The sequence below is a fragment of the Taudactylus pleione genome, unplaced genomic scaffold (assembly GCF_031769625.1).
Source record: "Taudactylus pleione unplaced genomic scaffold, aTauple2 ptg001029l, whole genome shotgun sequence".
Taxonomy (NCBI): Eukaryota; Metazoa; Chordata; class Amphibia; order Anura; family Myobatrachidae; genus Taudactylus; species Taudactylus pleione.
Window position 1 is genome coordinate 307,418 of NW_028285430.1, and position 26,555 is coordinate 333,972.

Below are 26,555 nucleotides of genomic sequence, written 5' to 3' on the forward strand. Positions count from 1 at the left end.
CCCCAACCACGAAGACTGGCATCGGTCGTCAGAAAGACCCAGTCCTAGATCCAAAAAGGACGCCCCCTGGTGAGATGGACCATCTGTAGCCACCATCCCACTAATAGGATCGATAGGATCGATTTCTGCAGAGGCCGGGAATGAATCTGGACATACTCCACCATGTTGAACACAGACACCATAGATCCCAGTAACTGCACTGCTGAGTGGACTGACACTCGGCGACTGTGAAGGCATCGCGTACACGAGTCTGCAAAGTGGAGATCTTTTCTGTAGTCAGAGAAATCCGCTGCCGTTGTGAATTCAACAGAGCTCCATCGTTAGCTGCAGGTGGTGGTGAAGCACCTCTGGGGACCCAGCTACCATTAAGAGGTCGTCCAGGTATGGTAACAGGCGGGATCCCCTGCAGCCGCAGATAGGCTGCCATTTCCACCATGACCTTTGCAAACACCCGAGGTACAGTTGCAAGGCCAAATGGCAGAGCCTGAAACTGGAAATATTGTTGTGACACAGCAAACCTGAGAAAACGTTGGTAAATTGACGTAATTGGATATTCAGGATGCATACCTGCATATTCCGGAGACACCATAAAATTCCCCAGGCTCCATAGCCTCCATGGTATAATTGAGCGTAGGGTTTCCATCCTGAACCTGGGTACCTTGAGGAATTTGTTCAGGTACCGGAGATTGAGAATAGGATGTTAAGAACAGTTTGGTTTCTGGACTAGAAAAAAGGCTGGAATAATAACCCATTCCTCTTTGGGACCAGTACAATGACCCCTGCCTGCAGCATGGATTGTACCACCTCTCGAGTAGCCAAAGCCTTGTCCGCGTTTTTCCGAAGTCCTGTGCTAAAGAATTGATGGGGAGGGCATACCCCAGAGAGACCACTTCCCTCACCGAGAAATCCGTGGTAGTCTTGCACCAGCACTGGGCGAATTGAAGAAGTCGGCCTCCCACCCTGGGGTCCCCCAGGAGGAGGCCCGTCCCGTCAAGCAGATGGCTTGTCATCAGGCTTGGCAGCCGGACATCTGGTACTCCAAGGCTGCTTCTAAAGCTGGACATCCACTAAACAATTTTCTGTCAGATATCTGTCTGGTTGGAATGAAAACCTGGTAATGTATGGGAGCAAATGACAATCGTCCATTTGCTCACAAACACTGGAAAATAGCCAAAAATGGTTGATCGGACAAATTGGTTAAAATACACACATTTAACCAATTGGAACATTTTTTTTTTGGCCTTTTTTCAGTGTTTAAAACCATATAAAATCGACTGTCATTTGCTCCCATACATTACCAGGTTTTCATTCCAACCAGCCAGATTGGATAGATATCTGACAGAAAATTGTATAGTGGATGCCCAGCTTTAGGCCTGGCAGATTTCTTGGCGGTGGATGGCCTGGGAAAGGACTGCGTTCTAGCCTTACCTGGGGACCGATAGGTCCGAAAGGAAGGAGTCCGAGCCCCCGAAGAGGCTGGAACAGAAGGCAGACAAGCCGATTTAGCTGTTGCTAAGGTATTCACAATCTTGAACAAATCAGGGCCAAACAAGACTTTACCGTCAGCCCTCCAAGAACGGAGCCACAGAGAGCGGAGAGCCGCAATGGCCGCCGAAAGAAATCCTGGCATTTAGTAAGCCAATATCCAATGCCGTCTCATTTATATAGGTAGCAGAATCTAGGTGGTTTCCCACAAGATTCATCTGTTCCCTGGTAGCATTTGGGGCTAAAGATGTTTCAAGGCTGTTAGCCTAACATTTCATGGCCTGAGCAACCCTGCAAATTACCATAGCTGGTCTGCACGCAGCCCCCGCAAGGGAATAAGCAGATTTAAGGCAGACTTCTACCTTCCTATCTTTAGAATCTTTCTGGGACGACATGGAAGGTATAGGTAGCATTGCGCTTTTTACCAAGCGTGTGACATGGGAATCCACTGCCGGTGGAGTCTCCCACTTGGTAAAATAATTCTCAGCAAAAGGATAAGCAGAGACTAGACGCATTTGTGGCTGATAACGCTTCCCCGGCGTTTTCCATGCTACCTCCAAGTGATTCACCAGTTGGTCAGACAACGGGAATGTAGCCTCAGTCACTTTTTCTTCCATGAAATATGCATGCCTAGATTTAGCCGCAGGAGGCTCATCCTCCTCAATGATCAGGGCTGCCTTCACAGCCTGTATCAGACCTGGGATATCTATTTTTGACTTGATCCCTGCCTCTTGAGGAGGGAGCTCAGAGTCAGACTCATCAAGGAGCAGTCCATCATCAGATGACACATCATCTTCATCCCATACAGTAAATTGCGACAACAGCAAGAACCTTTTGGCTGGTCTGCTGACGAGTGCATCAATCTCAGTCTCACCTTGTAAAATAGCAGGAACTGTATTAACCCACTGGGGGGGGGGGGGGGGGGTGCAACACCTGTGGGTGCAGATGGGTGCAGCAGATTCTGTGCTGGCAAAAGGTGCTGCTGTGAAAGCCAAACTATGGAAACACAGGAAGGCCTGCCAAACCCCCCACAATGGTTGTCAGTGCTTTAGCAAAGCACTCCCATGGCGGCTCCTGCTGAGCGGCAGAAGCTGCAGAGGGACCTGAAGGGGTAGAACACTGCAAACATAACTCCTCAGAGACTATGGCCCTCATTCAGAGGCGCTCACAAGAAGCGAGCGCTCGTTCTGAATGAGGGCGGCCGCTTGTATTTTTAAGTGCGGCCTCCTGGTCGCTAGCTAAGCTGTGGGTTACCACCCAGAGCTTTAGCGACCGACCAGGTTGATGGTCGCGATGGTCAAGACCATCGCGACCATCGGGGCTTGTGACGAGACCCTAAGGTTGGGTCTGGGCAACCGCAAGCCCCAGGGAGCTTCCTGCTCGATCCCCACTGACATCACTGCTGATGTCAGTGCGGCCACCTACAAAACGGCAGGCGTTCCTTAAGGAACGCCTCCGTTTGTGAAGCCACCCACCGGCCACGCCTACAAAACGGACCGAGCTGTCGATCAACATCGACAGCCGGTCCTTTTGTAGTGAGCTCCGGAGCGAGAGAATTCCTCTGTCACTCCGGGGCTTGTGCACGCGCAGTGCGGCCGCTGCAGGTGCGCAGGGCCTAAACATCGACCCGGTTGCAAGAGCTCAGCGCTTGCGACCAGGTCTGAATGAGGGCCTATGTCCCCCGCCCTTAACACCGTTGTACTTTTTTATAAAACAGCTTAGTTGGAGCTAAATTAGGCATGTCACTCTCATTATCAGACATAGTGAAGAGGATACCACTCTTTAGATGCGACTGCATCACAGACTGCGACTTTAGTTGCACCCGCGCAACACCAGTGCTATGGCTTAGAATAGCAGAATAGGTACAGGGATAACAAAAAAAATGGCTGACAGTACAGAAAAAAATCAGAGACAGCGCTAGCATACAGTCGCAGACAATGCAGAACAACAACAATAGACTTAGCGTCTAGTAGGACAAAGCACTACATACACTGACCAACATCAGGAGGAGAGGTATGTAGGGGATGCCGTACTCCGCACCACCCGCCTTCGGCCTTCGAAGATGGGGGATGGAGCCGGAAGAAGGAAGCTGTCACAGCCCAGCCAGACCGCGGTGGAAAGGCGCGCTGTGCAGCGGAGAGGAGCCGGCTGTGAAACAGGGAAGGCTGCCTTCCCCATGCCAGCGATTAACCCCTAGGACGCTTCCCGCCAACTCCAGCCCGCTGTCCCAGGTGGCTTTGTGGAAGCGCAGGACTCAGTGCCTGGGTTCCACACGCTGTCAACCCCAGGGAGTCCCCTGCCCTGTAGGAAAAAGACTGCTAATCGGCACGCACCACAGTGGCGCATGTCGCTTACCTGCTGCCCCGTAGCGTCCGGCCGCAGTCTAGGTATCCTCCGGGGACCCTGCTAGCCAAGACCCCAGAGGCCCCGCCGAGATCCCCGGATCAGTACCGGCGTCTCGGTACCAGCGGAGTGACCGCACTAGAGGAATCTTCAAACTTCAGGGACTGTTAGCAACAGCGTGTTCAGTGACCCGACTCCGGCCGGGCACCCAACGAAACTGAGGAGCCCCCGGCCTGGAGGAGGGGTATAGAGGGAGACCCGTTGCATCCTGGGAGAAGAATTTACTGCGTAAGGTGCCCGAATGACTCTGCATCACCTATACCCAAAGGTCACTCTGTGGACCTTCTATGGATCCTGAAGTAGAAATTACAAAATAGGGAAGGTATATAACAAGTGCTGAACAGAACATCCACAAGCAATGATGTAAGGACACAAGTGGATGAGGATGGAGCGGATAAGATGACAGTCTAAAGGGGAGAGCAGGGGCGAGATAAAGGGGTGAGCCAGATGTGGCCAGAGGTAGGCTGGGCCAGCGAGAGTGGAGGTTAGTGGAAGACATTTACAGGGAGGACTGCAGCATTAGAATGATATGTTTGGGGAAGGAAGGCTCTGTGGCTGTCCTCCCAAAGTGGAGTGTGAAAGGATTAGTAATAGGCTACTAAAACCAGGCAACCTAAACTCAAATAAAATGTTCAAAACCTCAGATTTTCAGATGGCACATATGGATATGATGCAAAGTGTATATACAATATAAAAGGCATCTGTGTTTGTGTGTCTTTTTCATAGCTGCAATGTAAAGGGTGACCCTTCCTACCTTATGTCCCAGAAGCGGATCTTTTTGTCAAAGTGCCCACTCATCACACACTGCTCTGTACAGACAATGTCATTACAGCTGGACCCAGCAAACACCGTCTTTATACCTGAATAGAAAAGAAACATTGTAAATATCTGTAGGTATACTCAAATTACAGTTAAAAGCAGCTACACGGGTTTTCTAGCCAATTCTAACTACTTGTTTACCTATACTTAAAATGACAGCCAATGCTAGTTAGTTCTTATTACAAATGGTCTGTAGTTACTGATGTCCTGTTTTGCAGTTTTTTTTCATTAAATAAGCTGAGCATGCAAAGGGGCCATGCAGCGGAATTTCATGCAAAGGCCCAGATGAACATAACAAAAATGCATATGCACTTTTCAAGCAATTTGATGTACTAGGGAATGGGCCTTCACATCTCCTGTGCATTACACACGCTTCTTATACGCAGTTTAAAAAACCTTCAATATGAAACAAAAGCAAACATCACCTAAACCCTGATTGGCTGCAATGATAGTCTAGCACAGTGGTTCCCAAACTGTGCGCCGTGGCACCCTGGGGTGCCTCAGGACACTTGCAGGGGTGCCTCAAATTGGTGGTCCAGCACCAAATCAAATTATTTATGGTCAACGTAACGTAAATATGAGGACAAACAGAAGCACAAACCTGTCACCAACTACATAACTGACCGTAAGGATGACAGGTAAGCACAATTTACTCCACTACATTTTTTTCTGAATTTCTCAATAACAAACTTTTGGCTTAGGGGTGCCGTGAAAATAATTCTGATACACTAGGATGCCGTGATTCAAAAAAGTTTGGGAACCACTGGTCTAGCATATGTTTCATGACATATATTTTTAGGATTTCTATTATATTGTTCATATGTGTAATAGTTTTTTAAAATTAATAACTAGTTATTGTTTTTACATATCAGAGATTTGCTATTATTTTTAGTTTATAATCAGACCATAGCACTGTGTAATCATTTATTTGTGTGCGTGGTTGGCTACCTCATCATTATAAACTTTCCTCAGAAAAATATATATGTACAGCCTACTTAAATGTGCATTGTTATATAAAAGCACTAAAATAGGACCAATATTAAAAAATTTGATATACACCATAACAGGCCTATGTACTAATCCTAATAGTGAAATCTTGATTACTTTGATCTTACCCTTAATCGAGATATCGGACCGTGAAACATCCAATTGCGATTTACAACTGTGATGGACGTCAAGGAGACCGGACCACCCGCAAATGACTGCTAACAAGCATTCCGGGCTGCTACTAAGGACTGGTACTAATATGGATTCCAGTTGTGACTGTACTAACTATTTGCTATTGCATCCAAGCCCACTAAAAACAATTGTGGTATCCCTGCTAGGATTAGTACATCTGCAGGCTAGACAACTAACCTAGTTGCAGCATATTCCTATTTTAGTGCATTTTATGTTATTAATGCGGATATATAAGTGGATGTACATAAATATTTCTGAGGAATGTTTGAAAGAAAGTCTTTTTGATAAACATTTTATATTGATTTTCTACATTTGATGGTAATTACTGATTACATTCTCTATATAAAACAAAGTTCATAAACTTGGCACATGTTCATGATTCAGATAACAGACAATCTAGTATGCATATATTACAAAAGTGATTTGAAAAAAAAAAAAAATTAAACAGTTTTCCAATAATATTTATTGTACTTTGTCAATGTTAAGGGTGGCCAAGTGATGAAGAACTAGTGTAGAAAATATATTCATTATAATAGCAGGATGTCAAGAGGACCAAAAAAAAAAAAAAACCTCCACCAAAACACACTGTACACATGCCAAAATGAAATCTGCCAGCCAGAGAGAGATCCACAAAATTGATAGTGCAGCAATAATAGCTAAATTTAAACTAACACTCGACCCACTGTCGCTACGCAAAGCATCTGATTCGGGCAAACTGGAAGCCCCGGTGTAGAAAATGAGCACACGGCCAACTACATCAGAGATCCTTTCAGCTGGCAGACATCTTTGGCAGAAATTAGCAAATACCCACAGTAAAAGTGATAAACACAGGAATAACCTAAAGTCTCCATGAGGTTTACTAATGGTTAAGGACCGAATCTGTGAGGCAGAAAACGTGCCTCTTATTTGGCTGCAACCTATAGAACTAGAGAAGGCCTCCGTAAAAAGATCCATGTTAAATAAGGCTCTTCAGAGAACCATTTAAATTGAATTATAGAAGAATTGTTGCACCATCTGAAAAAAAAAAAAAAAAAAAAAAAGTGCAGGTTGGGTCAGATGTGTTTCTGGACAAATTACTTTAACAGATCTTTGTGTTGAACAACCTAACCAGTCCCACGCTTGTTCGCTGGGCATCTTAACACCCCCAACTCATCACACCCTATGCTAGGGCGGGTGCTGAATAACAGTGATTGGGCAGTTGCCAGAACGGTGCTGTCTGAGCATGCCAACATTGCTTTTCACCCAGACATCTCCATGACAATGCCAGAGAGTATCAACCATGCCTGGTAGTCTTGGTTCATGTATGCAACATCTACAAATAATGTCCTAATCAATGACTTTCTATTTTATCCCACTGGAAAAGGATGTGGAATCCACTCTGGCCAAGTTACTCTACAAAAAATGAAACATTACTATTATCTGTTCCTAATTAATTTACCAGTATTAGTTTCACAACCCATTCACTATTCATGGGATGCTACTAAAGCCATCAGGAGGCTATCAGTGATTGGCAACGCTCAGGAGGACCTATCACATCAACAAGCTTCGGAGTCCGTACAAACAAAATAAATCTCACAATAATAAGAGTCCTGAAATTAGGAAAGGGTTGGGGAAGGCAATACGGTGATATAAGCAAAAGCTGAAAGAGAACCATGAGAAATATCTCGTCTGCTCAATAATGTTTCACTTTGTAGATCAACTGTTTAAATGGCTGATCTACGGTTTTGGGAAATTACCTCTATACCACCAATTGCAGCAGCCGGGGGCTATATGGTCATTTATTTTCAAACCCTCTGGCCATTAATATCATCTAGTGAATTTGATTGTAAATATTTGTAACACCTAATAAAACTAAAGATTTTCTTGGATTCCATTGACTCAAACCACACACACACACACACACACTATAGTCCTCAATTAGGAAGAGGAAGTCATTAAATCCTACCCATCTGATAAAGCTCCTGAAACAAATGTCATAACAGCCAATGTGTACATAAAAAAGGATGAAATAATCTGCCATGTTAGGCCCTCAACTGCTTGAATGCTGCAAACATTCCTTTCAATCTGGAGAACTTCCCCCATCTATGACAGAAGCTCTCAGTTCTTACCCCAAGGTAAACTAAGATTCCACAGAATGCAATTCTCACCACCCAATGGGGGATATGTACCAAATCTTAGAGAGATAAAGTAACAACCAATCAGCTCCTAATTGTCATTTTACAGGCTGTTTGGAAAAAAGACAGGTAGAAGCTGATTGTTTATCTCACTCCACTTTATTTCTCTCCAAGGTTTGATACATCATCCCCTTTATCTTTAAAGCAACACGAATGATAAAATATTAGCTAAAGTTCTAGCTATTAGATTTAATTACCACTTTCACAGTATTATACACAAAGATTAAGCAGGCTTTATGCCTGGCAAATACACCTCTATTAGCATTAGATAATGAAACATTAGATAATTTAATCGCACGCAGATCCACTGTCAAAATATGCCAATGTTTGCAATCGCAATGTTGTCGCAGCCCAACAAAAGGACGCCCACATACTCTTACACACATCTGTAATAATTTGCAAAAATATGATTTTTACTCACCCTAAAATTTCTTCCTTGGAGTCCATCTGGGGATGCCATTACCTCTGGGTTATGTATAGTGAGCTGTGGAGTTGGACACTAACCAAGACTGGCTCCCACCCCCTATATAACCCTTCCACTTCCACTAGAACCTCAGTCTAACCTTCGGCCAATGTATCTGCCTGTCGTCCAGTGTATACCCGTGATAAGTCGGTGAACGTCGGCGTTCACCGATATATCGCATTGGCTGTTTTGCACACACATATGCAGACATATCTGTCCATCGGCAGGTGTGTATGGGCGGCCTGCAGACCGCCCACGCACACACAGCGGCAGCCGTGAGGAGGGGGACGGGACATGCCCCCGACCCGCCCACCAGGTCCCGCCCCCCCAGCCGCAGGGACGTGAGGGGGCACAAGCAGATGATGGCCGTTCAGTGTGTATGAACGACCATCATTTGCAGATATAACTGCAGATCACTCGATCTGCAGATATATCTGTCAGGTGTGAACCCACCTTAAGTCTCAAATGATATAGTCAATATTTGAGACTATTATAGTCTTTCTTCTTATACATATATTACCACATGTGAGGATGATCTTATTTGGTGGGTCTCTGCTGAAGGACACGAGGAATGTATTTAATTTTATTTATAGCCTGACACATTTTAGTGCCAACTTGGTACAACTTACTGTATTTACTAATGTATATCGGAGTGTGTATCGGAGAGTGTGTTTGTGTTGTCCCATTTAGGCTGTTACCAGGATGCAGCTAGTTTTGCACAATTAGTTTTTAGGACCCATGATTTATTTCCCCACCATAATAGAATAGCTGTAATAAATATGATATTCCTCCATAAGAATACATATCCCATAGAGCATGCGCCACCTTTAAGTCTATCCGGTTATGCTTATTTTAAGCGGTAACAAATGAACCCAGATCTTTTTCATGGGAAAGGGATTTCAACTATGAACTTTAAAATAAGTATAGTATCCCCAAATGTAGGGTTATTTTGGTTTTAAAACTGCGTCATGCAATCAGAACCCAAAGGGATCCTAAATGTGTGACTATTGTTTCTTGGAAATTAGAATTTGCAATAAGCTTTAAATATTACCTTTTAGACTTGTATGGACAATGCATTTCACACCCTGCTAGCAAACTACCTCTGCTAATATGTTTCTGGATTGAGTGTAGCCTTGTCAGAAGAGTAGTCACTCCTAATTGCTCAAAGTCTCTGTGCCCGGCTTAAAAAGCATATATTATATAAATCTAAATATATATTATATATATATATATATATATATACACACACACACATACATACATATACACACACACACACATACATACGGTATGATCGCACACACAGTATGTCTAGGTCCTTTTCATTGGGGTGTATTTAGCAGACCGGCGGACGGGATTTCACCGGTCTAATTTTCGACGGTGCAAACCCGACACGGGACTTAAGATAGGCGTCGAAATACTGACGCCTATCTTAATCCCGACATCAGAATCTAGACTGATGGCATCCCAAACGTGGTAAGCCGGGGGGCCTTAGGTGTGTGGGTGTTAGGGAGGGGAGGAGGGGTGACGGTCAGGCACTCCCTTGGGGGTGTTTGGCAGTCCTGTGGGGGGGGGGGGGCCTTGGGGGTAGTGTTGGGCATAGACACAAAGGGGTTAGACTTAGGGATACCGACCACCAGGTTGCCGCTGTCTATATTTTGACAGGAGGCATCCCGACTGCCAGTATTACATACCCTTTCCCTTTTCAATATATATGGTAAAATTTTGCCTTTAGGCTCTAAATGTAACCATGCATAAAATAACTTTTCAGGTTTTAATACAGAGTGGTTATCATATTAGTGCAGTGGTTCCCAAACTCTGGTCCCGACTCACTACCAATCGCAACTGCGATTATACGCGGAGTCGACCAATTATTGCATTCATCGCAATGAGCGTGCAAAAGGCTTACTGTGATCGGACTGTGATCGCAGTGAGTACTTACACCCATCGCAGAGTGATTGCCAGGAAATACCGTTTGGGGGGTGGTGACTGGGGGTGGTTTGAATGCTGTTACAGGGGCGTGCATAAATTAGCCAGGTTAGCAATTTATGAGTAAGGTCAGAACTTGTGCAAGTGTACATAAGGCTGCGATTGTACTCGATGTTACCGATGGTTTCACAGTCTTGCTAAGTATTACGGAGGTGTGTAAGGTAAAGTGGGCGTCTTTAGGTTAGGCTGCGTATGCCATTGCGATTGCAATCATTAGTATATCTTCGCAGTGAGACTGCGTGCGTAAATTGCTATTGCGATCCTTACTGAGCCAAGCCCTATGTCCTCAAGCACAGGCGATTTAATTAGTTCCTCAGTTTCTGCGATTATACCATCTGTGCACAAGCTTGGATATCCTTAAAACCTGGGCTGTTAGGATGCCTTGAGGACAGAGTTTGGAAAACCCTGTATTAGTGACTTCTGGCATAAAATGGTCAACAATGTAAATTCACCAATTGTATTCTCAGTTCAATGACCCCTCGTATGTTTGTTAAAATAATAGTAAAATAGGACCCAATAATGCTCCATGAGCCGTTGTTTCCTTGTATAGAAACGGGCAGTCTGAACTATGTTACACCTATGTATCAGGCCTTCAATTCTAATTTAAGAAAACATGCTAAATGCGGTTCTGCCCATTATCCATTTCACAAAGCTTGGCATGTGTGGATTGCCCACAATAGGAAACATGTTCCTTCTGTGCCCAAACTTTCAGATGCACAGAAATGGGAGTACCAGACAACACAAGCAAAGTATACTAGAACATCAAACATGTTTTACAGAAATACAGAGACACGGACATCATATGGTCCAGGTGATTGTACATGATAATTAAGTTTCGGCGAAGAAAAATAAACACTTTTTTTTTTTAGATTGAAAAAGATTGTTTATTGTGTCTATAGCTCAGGAAAGTAAATGTGTATCGGAAGTGCAAACGCATTAATATCGGACATATGAATGTATTGGTAGAATGTACCTTGCTATCAATTCCCCAGGTCTTCCTTTCCCCAGTTGTTCCTTGTTTACAATAGAATAAAATAAAAAAAAAAAAAAAACCCGTAAAATGGGGAAAAAAAAAAAAAAAGTAATGGAGGCTAGGGGTTACGGCACAGCATTTAATCTGCTCTAATAAGCATAAAATATCAGCGCATATATAGTTGTTGAGAAGCTGTATAACAAAAATGGACCCATCACCTACACACCATACAGGCGGCCATTTTGTGGGATGATCAAATCGTTAAGAGAATGCCGCTTGTCAGTGGGAGACAGCACCTTATGAACAAAAAAGTCAGGGAGTGTCACGGAAATATCAACATAACTGAAATGAATACCTTTACTGTGCGAGTGTACATAGTGTACCTGCTGTTGTCTACATACAGTGCAGCAACCATTTTGTGAACCCAAGTCTGAATAAATGTTCATTCATGAGGAAAATGAGACATTACTGAGGCATAAAATTATATTACCCATTCTTAGTGAACTGAGTGTAGTGCCATTTATGAATATTTGTTGAACCCCAAAAAATGTCTGCTTTCCTTGTGTTCAACCTAAGGGTGCACTTAAAATGTTAAGTCTACTATATTTAACACATCTTTGATATTCCATCCAATTCCCAATGAGAATGTATTTACTTACAGACTTTATTGCGCAGATCCCAGAGTTTCAATGTCCGGTCATGACTTCCTGACACAATTCGAGCATTGTCCAATAAGAACTTTGCAGACAAAACTTTTCCACTGTGCCCAGTTAACGTATGCTATAAACCCGTTAATTGTCCGGTAAAAAAACAAAAAGCAAAAAAAACATTGCTATTATTGTCATTTATCAAGGCTAAAGCTTATATATTCCTAACCATTTACAGAAAACAAATGGTAAAAACAGACATCTGCTGGTTCTATACATAATCATCTCTAACAGGAAACAGTATAATTTAAATTGTACATTTGAATAATCCTATTTATTTTTACACAGTGAAAATTTTAATATATATTTTTTTAAAACATCTATAGCAATCTCAATATTATAGCATTTATTATAGATTTATAAAGCGACTACACAGCAAGCAGTACATACAGGGAATGAAGCTATTTACACAACACGAATGGGAAGCTTTACAAATTTAATTATGAGGAAGTCTAAAGGTGCCTACACACATGGCTATTTTTTACACGATTTGCCCGGTTTTGGCAAATCGTGTAAAATATGCCCAAATCATGAGTTTCTACTCACGATGTCGATGCGCGTCCCCGTTCGTCGTACATCGCATCTTTAAATCTGCCGTGCTGTAGGGCAGATTTGCCAATCTGGGACACAATGCACTGGATGCACGATAGATCTTAAGTCAGATTGGACATTTTTTTTACTCCAAATCGTGACCACGACTGCCGGGGAGCTGCCTGGGGAGAGTTCAGGGGAAATCGTGCCTCAGGTCGGATTGTGAGCACATCGCTATGTGTGTATGCACCTTAAATTAAAAACCTCAAAGAAATTAGATGAATTAGTTACGCTACAGCCAGAAGTCTCAGAATCAATGTGTTATCATGCACTGTATATTGTCCCCTTTTTACACCCCAGACTCCATCTTGACACGAGCTCCTGTTGGATGCCCATCACTACCACAGCTCCTATTGCTGGAGGAGAGGTGATTTTTGGGGTTATCCGGATTGTCAGCAGTCTTACTAACCAGTCATTACACATTTAGAGCATGATGGGAATTCAGAGATACTGCTGGGAGCTAGTTTGGTGTATAAGGAAAGCACAGTACAGTCAGACCTTTTACAAATAATCATAGACTTCGTTTTTTTTTGCGGTATGATACAAGTATCCCAGATATAACTGAAAGAATCCTAATCTTACCCGAAGGCGGTAATCATCTACTGTCCAGATTCTGCTGGCAAAATCATTTGAGGCAGCCAAAAGGTAAGAGCCCTGCAAATACAAAAGGAAGGGAACATTACAATGACTAGAAAATGTTTGGAAACTCAATGTTGGCCATGCATAACCTTGGACAAAGTCACTGCTTTCATGCCCAGGGCATGACAAGTTAGATTACAAGCTTGAGTGGACACAGCCCTGCTCACAGTCAATCATAGCGTTTATATAAAGTTGTATTCAGTGCACTTAGACATGTGCCCTCAAACTGCATTTACTACACTTATTTATTTGTAGATTCCACCTAATTTCCAATGCAGAGGTGTCTTCGTTATTTTCTTTGTTCCAAGAGTCATTAACATTTAAAAGAAACACAACCACCAACATAGAAAATAGCACAAAGGAACAACCAAACAACAACAAAAAAAAACCCACTGCTTTTCTTTTTTTGAATTAAGTAATTACTATTCTTTTGACAGCACAAACACAAACATAACAACCAAAACCGATCCATGCATCAACACATATAGTCAATAAACCACTGCTTTTCTATTATCTGCACAGCTATTGAATAAATCTAGGTTTATTAATATATTAAAATAGTTCAGCTTGTTATATATAATATAGACCTAGGCTGTTAACCTTCCCTAGACCAAGCTTGCACTCTGTTTACATTAGATTATACCTGTAATAGAGCTATGGAAATAATAGGTAGCTTACAAATGTGCAGTAAAATGCTGCAGTACACACACACACACACACACACACACACACACACACACACACACACACAAATACACACAAAATAGAGCACGGTTTAAAAATAGCGTTTGTGCAATTGTGCTTGTCACTCTCTTGGTGTCATAGAACTATAAAGTCCCAGTATGCTACAGCTGGAAAGTCCCCTTCTGCCTAGGTGTAAGGAGTATTTTATATACACAAGCACACACACAAGGTTGGCAACAGAAATCTTGGCGCCCAGTACACGGATATACACTGGCCCCTGCGTTTGTCACAGTGTGACGGTGCTATATGCCCGGTGTCTGACTTTGGGCAGAGAAAAAAAAAAAAAAGGATTCCTGCAGCACAGCAGTTTAAAAACTATTAATTGGTGCTGGTGCCCCGCTTTTTGTGTCCCTGATCCTTGGCGCCCCTCTGACCCTCGGTGCCCGGTACAGGCATCACCTTTGCCGTCGTTCCCGTCGCCGAGCCTGCACACAAACCTGCCCACCCAAACACTGTACAATATAATAGTAGATTTTACTGTAAGTGTATTTATCACGCAGAAATAATGTTACTTACAGCACTATCGAACTCTATGCTTGTGATTCCAGCATTGCTGCCTGTGAGGGAGCCCTTTGCCTCACATTTATCTGTAACCATAAGAAATACATGTGTAACTATTCTAGCAGAGATTTACATATAACAAGTTAAGCCAACACTAATGAAAATTCCATGTGGCCTCAGGTTGAAAACGTAAGATCATACACTGCGATACTGCCCATTCCTGCATACCACGCTCCAAAACAAGTGGTGAATGTGGGATAACCAACTGACATGTGTCCTAAACCTCATGGACACAAGATTCACCTTTATCCAAGTATGTCAGCACATCCTGGAAACAAACCTGGCACATCTTGAGCCAAATTAGTAAACAGGGGCTGCTGGGGGCGTTTTGGCTGCAGGGGGAACAGCAGTGCGGTCAGACCTTTTACTATTCATCACAGACAACATGAAACACCCTTTTTAAAATCATTAACATATGTAAAGTCAATGGAAGCTTATTGACTGTAGTTAAGAGCTTCTAATAATCAATCAAAAAAATACACCCAGCCCTTCTCAATAAAAATACTTATGAACAGAAGATGTTTTAAACGCAATACAAATATTAAAATGTCCTTTCTTGCTGACGACATTTAATCTTACCTCCTATCACCTCCCACAGCTTAACCCGTCGGTCCATTCCCCCAGTAGCCAATAACCGGGAACCTGGGCTAAAACGCACAGCATTGACCTCGCCATCGTGGGCATCCTAGAATTGAAAATATAAGAGTGCAACAAAGGTTAATTACAATTTACCATGTAAGTGTGGTTAAATAAGTGTCTCCAGCAATATTAACACTTTAGCTAACTAATACCATAAGAAAATAGAAATAAAAAAAGGAGTTAAAAATAAATTAAAATCAGAGCAAGTCAAAGAAGAATATGAGGTCTCAGCTTGAAAACTTGTGATCACGCACCATACATGTTTCTGCCTGCATCCCCCGACTCCTTGTCTATTTCCATTGTAGGATTGGCGCAGTAGCCGCACAGCCTTACACTTACAGACATGTGGCACAGAGCACATCCAATTGTGTCAGCAACCTTTTAGACCAAACACAGCATATCTGATGTGTGATGGCACCAAAAAGAGAATGAAGCAGGTTGCCGGGAGCTGAATGGGTTTTAGGGAGAACGTAGATGCTTTCAGACCTTTTACTTATCATCACTGACCTCAGTAACACTTCTATATTTAATGTAAAATAAAACACTGCTGAGGCAAGCAGCTATGCTATTGTCATAGACCATAAGGTAGACTACACATTACAGCACAAATGGCAGACATACAGTACAGGTACATGAACTACTTACAAATGAGTGAAGAGCTGCAACTGGAACACGGACTTCCCGGTTACCTCCTGCCTGAGCATCTGGACAATCGTGTGAGGCTGGGAGAGAAGATATAGACCGCCTCCTGCATGGGGAGGAGGATAAATAAGCATACACTGAGCACAGCTTACATTACCACACCCCTATACAAAACAAAACCCAATATGAGACAGAACCCTTATCTGTAGAATACAATAGGCAGCACAGACCACTATTCTTGTCGCCTTGAGAGCAAAAAGCACAAAAGCAGATATAAACAAGCCACACCAGTGAGAAACAATTGCACGTGACAGCAACAAAACTGTGTTCCAAAGTTAAAAAGTGCACGGGTCACCTGAAATCACAAAACTACTATAAAAAGTGTTTAGGTGATATTTACAAACACATAAGCAGCTTTGAAAGGCTGACAAGAACACAAAATTACAATTTGTTTACAAGGCAATGTATGTATGTCATCCAACAGGTGGACTAGATTAGGATGATATCATTTAATACGGTGTTGAGATTAGCATACAGCATCTTTAACGTATAAAGAAAAAAAAAAAAGTTATATATACATATATACACACACACATACTGTATATAAAAATAAATTAGAGGAGAAAAAAAGCTGCAACCCACTGCCCTGCAGACTATAACTAGCACATAGCAAGGAGTGAGGAGAGGAAGAATCACCTGGCAGTGTCAGAATGATGACCCAAGAGGGGAGACTCAGACAAGCTGTAGGGAGAGTTCATAGGTCAGCGAGGCACAGGAAGAGCAGTGACAGGGAGGTAGGAAACAGAACACAGAAGATCAGATTAACTATCTGGGTACACAGACCGATGCACACAAAGCTGCCCATACTCTGTATATTCAACAAGGTAAAGCATTTCTATAAAAATGGGTGCACCGCTAAGAAGCTGTACACCATAGCAACCAGATTCTGTTCATTTTAATTTTTTTAGAAACACTCAAAGTTATGAAATGAGCAGATCATCCCAGATCATCCCCCCTTTACGTGTTGCAAATCGGTTTTCTTACATGCGCCTTAGGAATTTATACAACACTACTACGGTGAAGACATTAAACTTTAACAGTTGCCCAATCTACTCATAAAAGGTCTAATAATAGACTGTACTGAACTTATCTTGTAAATCTACAATGACTGTGCAGCACAATCATACTGAACATTGCCACATGGGGGCTTCTGCCACATGGGGGCTTCTTCTGTTTTGTAATTTAATATGCTAATTTAGGAGGGTGCTACACAGCAAAGAACATAACCGTGCTTTCTAAATGTCAGATTATTTTCCTGCACCTCATGTGAGTAATTAAACAACTACAGAAAATGGGCTTTGGTATTACTGCATGTAGAACTTTACAGTCATGTTTCTAGCTGTGTAATGAGCCTTCCTAAACCATTCTAGTTGCCCTCATGTTGCAGTACCAGGCAATTGCCCCAAGTGTCCAAATCCAGCACATGATAATGAATTGACAGATACTAAATTGGATTATGTGAAATTGGAAATTTGCAATAAAAAAAAGTGTAAGTGGGAAGCCATACAGTGCTTCAAGCCCAAGCACTGGATGGTCGCATCTGGTTTAACTGTGCACTAAGGGCCTGATTCTGCAAGGATCGTAATTGCAAAGCTGCATGCAGGCTATAGATATATGATGTATATTACCAGGCTATAGATATGATGTATACATGCAGGCTATAGATATATCATGTATGCATGCAGGCAGCTTTGCAATTGCGACCCTTGCAGATGTGGTAATGCAGCAGGAAGCATCACGCCTCCTGTGCATTATTTATCAGAGCTGCGTTGTCCAACGCAGCATCGGATAACCTGTGTACCATCCTCCGGCTGCGGTGACCCATGGGGCTGCGGGAAATGGAGGGCATCGCCGCCCCCTCCCCACCCACAAACAGCAGCAGACTGTCAATCACTGACAGTTTGCACACTTGCAGAGTAGGTCCTGCGTCTGCGCAGATTCGCAAACTTCGGGAATATGCGTTCAGCAATCAGGCCCTGAGTGTCTGATTAACCCTCTAGCCACGCACATGAAGACAGACAAGTACAGAATTATTTGTTGCTATTTAGCCATTTATGTGCTTCCTACATGGGCTTACAGCAGAACTAAAATGAAACATATTTGCAATCTATGAGGCGGATGCAGTGTAGGAAGTAAAATGGGAGTAACTAACAATACAAATGTTTTTGCTAAAAAAAATGTCTGCCCACGACAAGATACAAGGAGATGCATAGAGCTCTGCGTATGCAGCATGTGTGTCTACGTTCTGACAAATCATCGTAGTCTGTGCGTACAGATCGTAAGCTTGCAGAGCAGGGCCCTCTCATCTTTGTCCGTGTTATTATCAGGTCTTGTTTTATCATCGTTTTGTTCCCAGATGTAAAGCGTAAAAGAATATGCTTGCATTCTACAAGTAAATGTTAATAAATTAATATAGCACGTACAAAATATATGCCTCCTAACAGGGACATCTGCAAATATTTGCTGGTCTGCATTTGTGCAAACTAAACCTTGCCTGCGTGTGAACGCCTTTTCTCAACCCAGTTCCTGCTCTCTCTGCCCAAATTGCATGCGACCCAGAATAGCTGCATTTGCGTATAATCTAAACAGGACTTGTCATTTACAATTAAAAACAAAACAAAAAACAAAGGAATATTTCAAATACAGCCATCAAGATTAGGATAAACAAAATTCTAATCACAGGTGGAATCAGTAGTACAGCCTTGCGAATCTTAGTAGCCACTGTATAAAAATCCAACAATCTGTAACCGTAGTTATAACTATAGCTTGTTTACATTAGTTTTTATGGAGCAGAGAACAATTGGAAGAGCAGCAAAACTGCAGTATTTACCCATGGAAATAATGCTCTTCCTACTTAGGGCAGCTATGTAGGTATACACATCATTTACATTATGTAAATTTAAGCCTTTAAAAATCTAATTTCCTCCCTGTATTGTTTCCATAAAGCCTGTAGAACAAAGCCAGGGGATGAGTGCAAATGCCTCTATTGTATCAATGTAATTCGGTCTTAAATAAAAGTTTGAAAATGTTGTTAAGAAGAAAAAAAAAAGGGGAATTCAATACACCGACGAGACAATCTGATCTTCACAAACAATTCTAACGATGTATCCTTGGTTTTATCTGGTGATAGGCTTTGTAAGCACATCTCAGAGTCATGAGAGCAGTCTTGTTTTTGTTCTGCAGATCTGGTCTACAAACCATACCGTATACCTTTGTGAAGATGTAGTATGTGACGATGTAACCTATCAATCTATTCGTACACACAATGACCGTTCACTCACATTTATATTTGTGCCATGTAACTGCTGAATGCATAGAAAGTACAGTAACATTTTTGATTGTTTAGATTCATTTAAAAGGGAAATTAAAACGGAGTTACAATTGTAACAGGCAGAGTTCCCTAACAGAGCACAGCAGCACTCCTGCTCCGACTCATACGGGTTTTAATGGCTCCATAGAAAGCCATCTGTAAAAACATTCTTGTGTTTACTCAAAAGAAACAAATTACATATAGAAAATGTTCACTTTAGCATACATATTGCAACTTTAGCCAGTGGGTACAAGGTTGTTAAGATAAGTCTGCCAGGTACAGTTAGCATTGCTGCTTTTCAGCATAGAGTATGCCTGGGTGGATGTAAAATAATAGTGCTGGAACAATGAATAAGACAAAACACTACATTGATGACTAAACTAAACAGCAGTCAACACAGACACCTACATATTCTAGCTACCTAGAACAGTATAAGACCTACACTATGCAAACTATACCCACACAGTAATATTATGGATTCCACATCATCCAGTATCAAATACTAAACAACCACGTACAGATAATCCAAGAACCGTGGAATAGCAATATAGGAAGCTATAGACCTACCCGAAAATATTAGTGATAGAATCCAGGAGGCCTCCTACGGCGGGCTGAGAGAGTCTCTTACTAAAGAGAGAGGGAGCACATGAGTAAGCCAGGTGACAATGTCCACACCTTAAAATATCCCAGTCACCAATGTAACAAGAAGGATCACAAACTCTACAAGCAGTACACTAGGGACAACATTCAGCTACAAGCCATGACAAGGTAAAGTGGCATTCATGGAAGGGGCAGCCCCTGTAAGGCATCATATAGGCAGGTGCATTTAGTATGGGGGGTAAGAGGATGCACATGCAGTTAGAGGAGGAGGCACAAGTACACATAGGGAAGTTTTGATGTCCACTTCCAGAATCAAGAAGCTACAATAGATTTGACCAGTTTGAGAAGGAGACCTTAGCAGAACCAAATGACTTTTGATTGGCACTTTTATTTAAAAAAAAAAAAATCTAATTCATTTTGTGTGCCTTATTAGCTACGCTTTTTACTTTTTGGAGACTACTTTATAGCACTAAAGTTATATTGTATCACTGTCTGGAGAGCAGCCCAGCACAAACAGCATAAAAGATAATAGTGGAAAAAGGCCACTGAACACTATAGTCTGTTTTAAAGGATTGCTTTAAATTTAATAAAAAACCCTTGCTGTCTCTTATGGGAGCTATGGAGGTCTCTCTCATGAGACTCCATGCTCTGTACTCTTGGGATATGGGAATTATGGCGAGCACCAAGGAATCTCTGACAACTGCTGACCACGTCTCCTGTGCTCACATTGCTGTGGGCCACTGACGTTCAAGGTCCCAGCGTCATTTGTTTTGAACTGGTAGTAACTAAAGCACATTGCCTAGCAAACATTTTCCCTCCCTACAGTAATCCTTAATATGCAGTTTATATTCTTAAATATTTTGGGTGCTGTGGTATAATCTCTCTTATGCTGCACACACACAGGACGATTTTCCTGAACGATAAATTGCTCATTTTTATGCAGTGAACGATCGACCAACAATGCGTGTTCCCGCATCAACGATAACGATATCTATGGTCGATTGTACATGCAGGCCAATTTGGACGATTTCGTCAAGATTTGCCTGTAAAGACATGACTTCACTGATATATCTATCATAGATATCTATCAGTGTGTACACCCCAAATCGTTTGCCCTGCACTACAGAAAGTTGGAGGGAAATCTATCAGCGATATCTTTGGTTGTGCAGGTGGAACCATGTGTATGCACCATTAACATACACAGAACCAAATGCAGCCAAAAACATTATCACAATGAGAGCAGGGAGTGGGATTGAAATTGTAATTACTGCGGTTCAATCTAAAATCAGGTCCTTCTTCAGAAGTCTTATTTCTCTGGGCCTTAATAGTGTATGACAAGTCCTAGAACAGGTATTTCCGTAGTTCCGATAGGAGAAGATAACAGGCATGGGGGATACATTTTCAAAATGAAAATGACCCATTCATTGAATCCACTTCCTAAAAGGCCTACTTATTGCCTCCTACAACAGTCAGCACACAGAGCAGCAGCAAGTTGAGATGGGGTAGGTGTTATCATAGCACAAGTGTTTCCTAGTGACGCCTTGCACTACAGACGCAGACAGAGGGGAACACTGTTTTGCGACCTGGGGATTTCACATTTAACTAAAAAAGCACACTAATGTTTATTGGCTTTTTAGTTATGGGCTTACTACAGCCATGGGACATTATGGACAATTGAGGTCATTTTCCCAAGGTCCAGTAACAAAATGAAAAACAAGACATCTGCACACTGCAGAAATGGACATCTCATTCTCCAGTATTTAACTGAGGTAGATCGTGGAACAACACAGACAACAATTCAAACTATTTTAAACATTGATTGTAAAAAGTTAGTGAAAAGTGATGATGAGATGCAATGATTGTAGCGTATCACATACACTTCTTTAAATATGCACAGTACACAAGACAAAAACTTCTCATTCTCCTTACATAGTATTATACAGAAAATAAACATGCAGCGTCTCTCCACTCACCTTGAAAGTCGGCCAATGACTGTAGGTGCTGCAGCATCCCCTGGAGGATCAGTATTATCATTTAACACCTCTATATCATCATCCCTGCGGGAGGAGAAAGAATGCACCTTATAGTAAAGTGAATAATACAATGGAAAGGCCATACCCAGCTGATATGTTAACAAAATGTGATCAGGAATTAAAGAAAGCTAAAGAAAGGATGATTGCGTACTAGGTAAAATACAAAGGGTGGGCATATGCTAATAGTATCCGACAAGTAAAATAATAAATTAAATTAGTAACATTTTTCTATGCATTCTGTTACTCTAATATCAGGAATTATTTGTGCAAATAATGACTAGACACAAAGGAAACTCCCATGAAAGGAAGCATCTAGTAAATAGGAAATGCCATTCCAAATAAGCACCCTATCTAATATAGGTCGATGTCATTACCAGCTATGTGTAGCTAAGGTAGGTCATGTGATTGCACGGGTTAGAAACACTCCATGTTGTTCCCTGAGGTTTCTCCCTCAGAAAGTGATCATACTCACTGCTCCACCGACAAGGGTTCCTTAGCTGCTTCAGCCAGCTCTTTCTGAAGCCGTGCCTGTCTTCTCCTGAAAGAGATTATACGGTAAAGTTGTGTTGTAATGCACTACTCTGTAATATATGCATAAAAGCAGTTACCCATTACTATAACACCTATCCTTGTGTAACAACAGTTATTTCCCTATAGATTGTAAGCTTGCGAGCAGGGCCCTCTTACCTTTAGGTCTGTCATTATTACCCAGTTTTGTTCAATTAGAGTTGTTTCCAATTGTAAAATGCAACAGAATATAAGAAAACTATATAAGAAACTGTTAATAAATAAATAATGGTGGCTGCACACATAATAAACGGTCAAAATAAGTTTCCACTAAAGAGTATGGAATGGGAGTGGTAGAAGCTTACTGCAAACACACTGAAGGGCTACAATGACAACATACTGGAGTCCAAACCCCATGGGGTAGATTTACCAGAGTTTGTAAAAATTAAAAGTGGAGGTGTTTCCAATAGCAACCAATCAGGTTGTAGCCCTCAATTTTCTATTGCTTTCTAGAAAACGATAGACTGAATCTGATTGGTTACTAGGGCAAAACCCCCACTTTTCATTTTTAGAAACTGTAGTAAATCTATCCCCATGAATTTAATATAACTAAACATTTACATTCTTGGTGCTGGAACCTATTAAATACTTAAAACTCTATAAACACTGAAAGAACTTCATCACAAATATAAAAATAAATAAAAACAGATTAAATAAAACACTGGACTTGTGACATTCACTGAAAAAAAATCACATCTGCAGATCAGTCTCCTAAAAACACAAGCATTGACATAGTGTTACTAAAAAAATTGGTCATCTTCCTGCTGAATTTACAGGCCGTTACCCTGTACTCTATATAGGAGCATTTAGAGGCACCGTCGTGTTCACATAGCTAATTTTCTATTAATGACTTGTCCCAATGAAGATGGAAGGGAGGATGAACAAAGCATAGATTATAACAAGAAAATTGTTGTTTACCTTGCTAGAGGCAGAACTCCATACTCCTTTACATATCCAGGCCTCACATAGCACGATTCCATTGCTTGGTTCAATGACTTATGGTGCCCACACATATACCGATATACTTACGATCCGACGATGTGTCAGATTTCCCTTGAAACTCTCCCTGGCAGCTCAGCACACGATTTGCACACGATATGCTGTCCAATCTTTATCCGTTCTCCTGTAGCCAGACTTTTTTATAGTGCATTGTGTCTTAGATTGTCAGATCTGCCGTACAGCACGGCAGATCTGACGATGCGATGTGCGACCTGCGGGGGCGCGCACACCGCATCGTGATCGTGAGTTGGGACTCGCGATTTGGGCATTTTTTACCTGATCTGTCATTCCGATGGGTCGGAACCGGCCAGACCGGGTAAAAAAATCGCTATGTGTGTGGGCAGCTTTAGTGACTGCAACAGTTTCTCATTTGGCCAATAATGCAGCTGTTCATGCATATGCCTGGCTTTCTGACACAGACTAGGTCATGCCAAAATATCATGTAGGGGTTTGTGGTCATGCCAAACATTATGTGACCAGGTTCAGGCAATAAGCCACATATGGGGTCATACTGGGTCATTCTTCCAATATCACCAAGTAAATTAATCGCAACTAACAAATAGAAATATGTGGGGATAAATAAAAATGCAATTCTGTAGCAACTACCAAGTTTTAATTACATAGCAACTGCAGATCACGGTTCTTTAGTGGCTGAACAGCCTTGCAATATACCATACACATGTACATGCCTGTATTGATCTCCTATAAATCTGCAGCAGCTAATACAGCACTCACAGGCTACATCAGCACAAAAGGACTACAGTTTAGTACATAGATCTTACTTCCTGTCAGACGTAAAATGTCAAAAACTAGTTGACCAGTATATTTGTTTTACTAAAAACATGGTATAAATCTTTGCAGAGGTGTAATAAAAAAAAGCATGGAGTAATATTAATTGCTATATTGTACCACTAGAAGAATCACTTCATAAAGATTAGGTACATGCATAGAAGTACTTGCTACACTATAGAATAATGTTTTACAGAATTGGTCCTCAACATATCCGCTGGGTTTAAGGATTGCTCTCTCATTCTAGCATTTTGACTGGAAAGCTATCCATGCTGCCATTAAACTGCAGTTGTACACTAACAGACTGATTCAGAGATGCAGGTAAGTTCGTCTTGTACACGGATCTTGTGAATTCACTTGTCAGAGCATCAGCATCATGCTGATGGAGAGTCCTAGGCATCTCAGCTGCATCCTCACTTGAATAGGTGTAACTGGGCGGTAATTGAGCGTTAGCATGTGAGGCGTATATAGCTGCAGGCTATACAGAGGTGAGCTGATTTCAGAGGGATCTTTTGCACTAGGAATAGGGCTAGTTAAAATGTGCTCCGATCGTGATGACGGCTATTTTCACAAGCGAAGGGATAGCGGATGTGCAGCTGCATAAATGCATGCAACTCTGAATACAGGCGGAGAGCTCGGTTTAGTTCCGAACACACAATGCGAACGACTTGCATGCAGCTCTGAATCAGGACCCATGTACTTTGGAGGCTTGTTAAACTAGATTAATAGGAGTGACAATGAAAGAACCTTACTTAGAGTCCTTCTCATTTTCAGCGTTCAGCCGATTGGCTTCCTGAGCTTTCTCTGCCATCCAGCGAGTCACCAGCTCCTGGTTATCCTCTGTGGTTTTCCGCAGCTTCCCTTCTAAGGCGTTAAAAGTGATCTGCAGAGCGTCGTACTCGTCCTTCAGGGTTTGGTTCGTGCGCTCAAGATCCTGCAGTTTGTTCCGCAAATCTTGGCATTCAGTCTCAAGCTCTGTGATGTTGCGCAAGTATTCCTCTATCCTGCAAAAGGACAGAATGCACCAGGGGCTTTTATTGAGAAACTGGCATGATGTTATAAATATGTAGGTCGAATTACAGTCCGTGGTTCAGGCTACAATTAAAATGTAAAGCAAACACAGGGAAGAGGGAAGAAACATTGTTACGCTTCGTCGGTTTGTCTTTGCTTTCCCCTATGGTACAAGTGTCAACCACAAAATCATTACAGAATATTCTTTACTCACGTTGCCTTGTTGGTCTGGATTTCTTTGTCCTTTTGCTGCATCTGGTTGTTCAGTTCTATCACTGTTTGAGCCAGCTGAGAGGGAGGGATATGGAGATTTACTGACAGCCCAGATAAAATGGATCGAAAAGTGTAACCAAAATGGGCATCTTCCCTGAAGCTACACAGAACTGTTACTGAACAACATCCATCAGTGTTGTACAATCTGCAGCTGGTAAAAACAGAACAGTCTAAATATGTTATGGCCAAGAAAAGGTTTACTTCTTCAACAACTTTCCATGGTTAAAGAAATGTTGTAACCAATGCTAACCATAGAACACATACACAAATCTTTCAGCCACATTTTTTAACATGCCCGATAATGATCCAATCCAGTTTACAAACAGCAACAGACTCCTTTCAATGGCTAGCTTGGAGATAATGCTTTCAGGAGAGGAAGGAGTTACCTCTCCACGTTTTTTATGGAGCTCCGTTAACTCCTCCTGGTGTTTTATCCTCATCTGGGCCATGTCCTGTAGAATCGCATCATTTCGCATCCCGTCTGGTCCTGGACTTGAGTGGGGAAAATAAATTAATTCAATAAGTCTGTATTTGTATACTGTGAAAGGAGACATGTTTTTTTTCCCCCAAAATTATGTTATGTTATTATTGAAGCATCATATGCAACAAAAAACATGAAAATACATTATAGTATATACAGTATGAAATAGAGCAGATAAAGTAATGAACGTTATACCGAGCAGCTGATACAAATAAGAGATACTACTGGAAAAAATAGATCTTGCTTTGTCATCCTGAAAACAAAAATAAGATGAAAAGACCAAATTATAAAGTAACAGCATTTATCATGTAATGGATTTCAAACTAATAAATTCCAGTAGTGGATTAGACTACTGCATCTATAATTATTTGCCTGCAAAGTAATCGACGTGTTGCCAAAATGGTGTGACTGTACAAAATATAGT

At 41.8% G+C, this 26,555-nt stretch overlaps 1 protein-coding gene and 3 non-coding genes across 6 annotated transcripts in view; all 4 read right to left on the reverse strand.

The window, feature by feature from the left end:
• ATG16L1 (autophagy related 16 like 1) overlaps nucleotides 1-26,555 on the reverse strand; it is a 72,926-nt gene that overhangs the window by 17,935 nt on the left and 28,436 nt on the right. Inside the window, exons 4-16 of one of the 3 annotated variants that reach the window (XM_088461229.1) lie at nucleotides 26,037-26,142; nucleotides 25,592-25,665; nucleotides 25,119-25,370; nucleotides 22,484-22,549; nucleotides 21,952-22,035; nucleotides 19,946-20,005; nucleotides 16,705-16,749; nucleotides 16,012-16,114; nucleotides 15,307-15,412; nucleotides 14,683-14,753; nucleotides 13,366-13,437; nucleotides 12,145-12,265; nucleotides 4,643-4,748 (exon numbers count right to left, since the gene is read on the reverse strand). In XM_088461229.1, coding sequence (XP_088317355.1) covers nucleotides 4,643-4,748; nucleotides 12,145-12,265; nucleotides 13,366-13,437; nucleotides 14,683-14,753; nucleotides 15,307-15,412; nucleotides 16,012-16,114; nucleotides 16,705-16,749; nucleotides 19,946-20,005; nucleotides 21,952-22,035; nucleotides 22,484-22,549; nucleotides 25,119-25,370; nucleotides 25,592-25,665; nucleotides 26,037-26,142 — 1,266 coding nt within the window. The remainder of the gene's footprint in view (nucleotides 1-4,642; nucleotides 4,749-12,144; nucleotides 12,266-13,365; nucleotides 13,438-14,682; nucleotides 14,754-15,306; nucleotides 15,413-16,011; nucleotides 16,115-16,704; nucleotides 16,750-19,945; nucleotides 20,006-21,951; nucleotides 22,036-22,483; nucleotides 22,550-25,118; nucleotides 25,371-25,591; nucleotides 25,666-26,036; nucleotides 26,143-26,555) is intronic. The other 2 variants (XM_088461230.1, XM_088461231.1) reach the window with 2 other exon arrangements.
• LOC148454123 (small Cajal body-specific RNA 6) lies at nucleotides 13,027-13,303 on the reverse strand. Its single transcript, XR_015874831.1, has one exon.
• On the reverse strand, nucleotides 14,840-15,110 carry LOC148454124 (small Cajal body-specific RNA 6). The gene has a single exon (XR_015874829.1).
• LOC148454125 (small Cajal body-specific RNA 6) lies at nucleotides 15,590-15,874 on the reverse strand. The gene has a single exon (XR_015874830.1).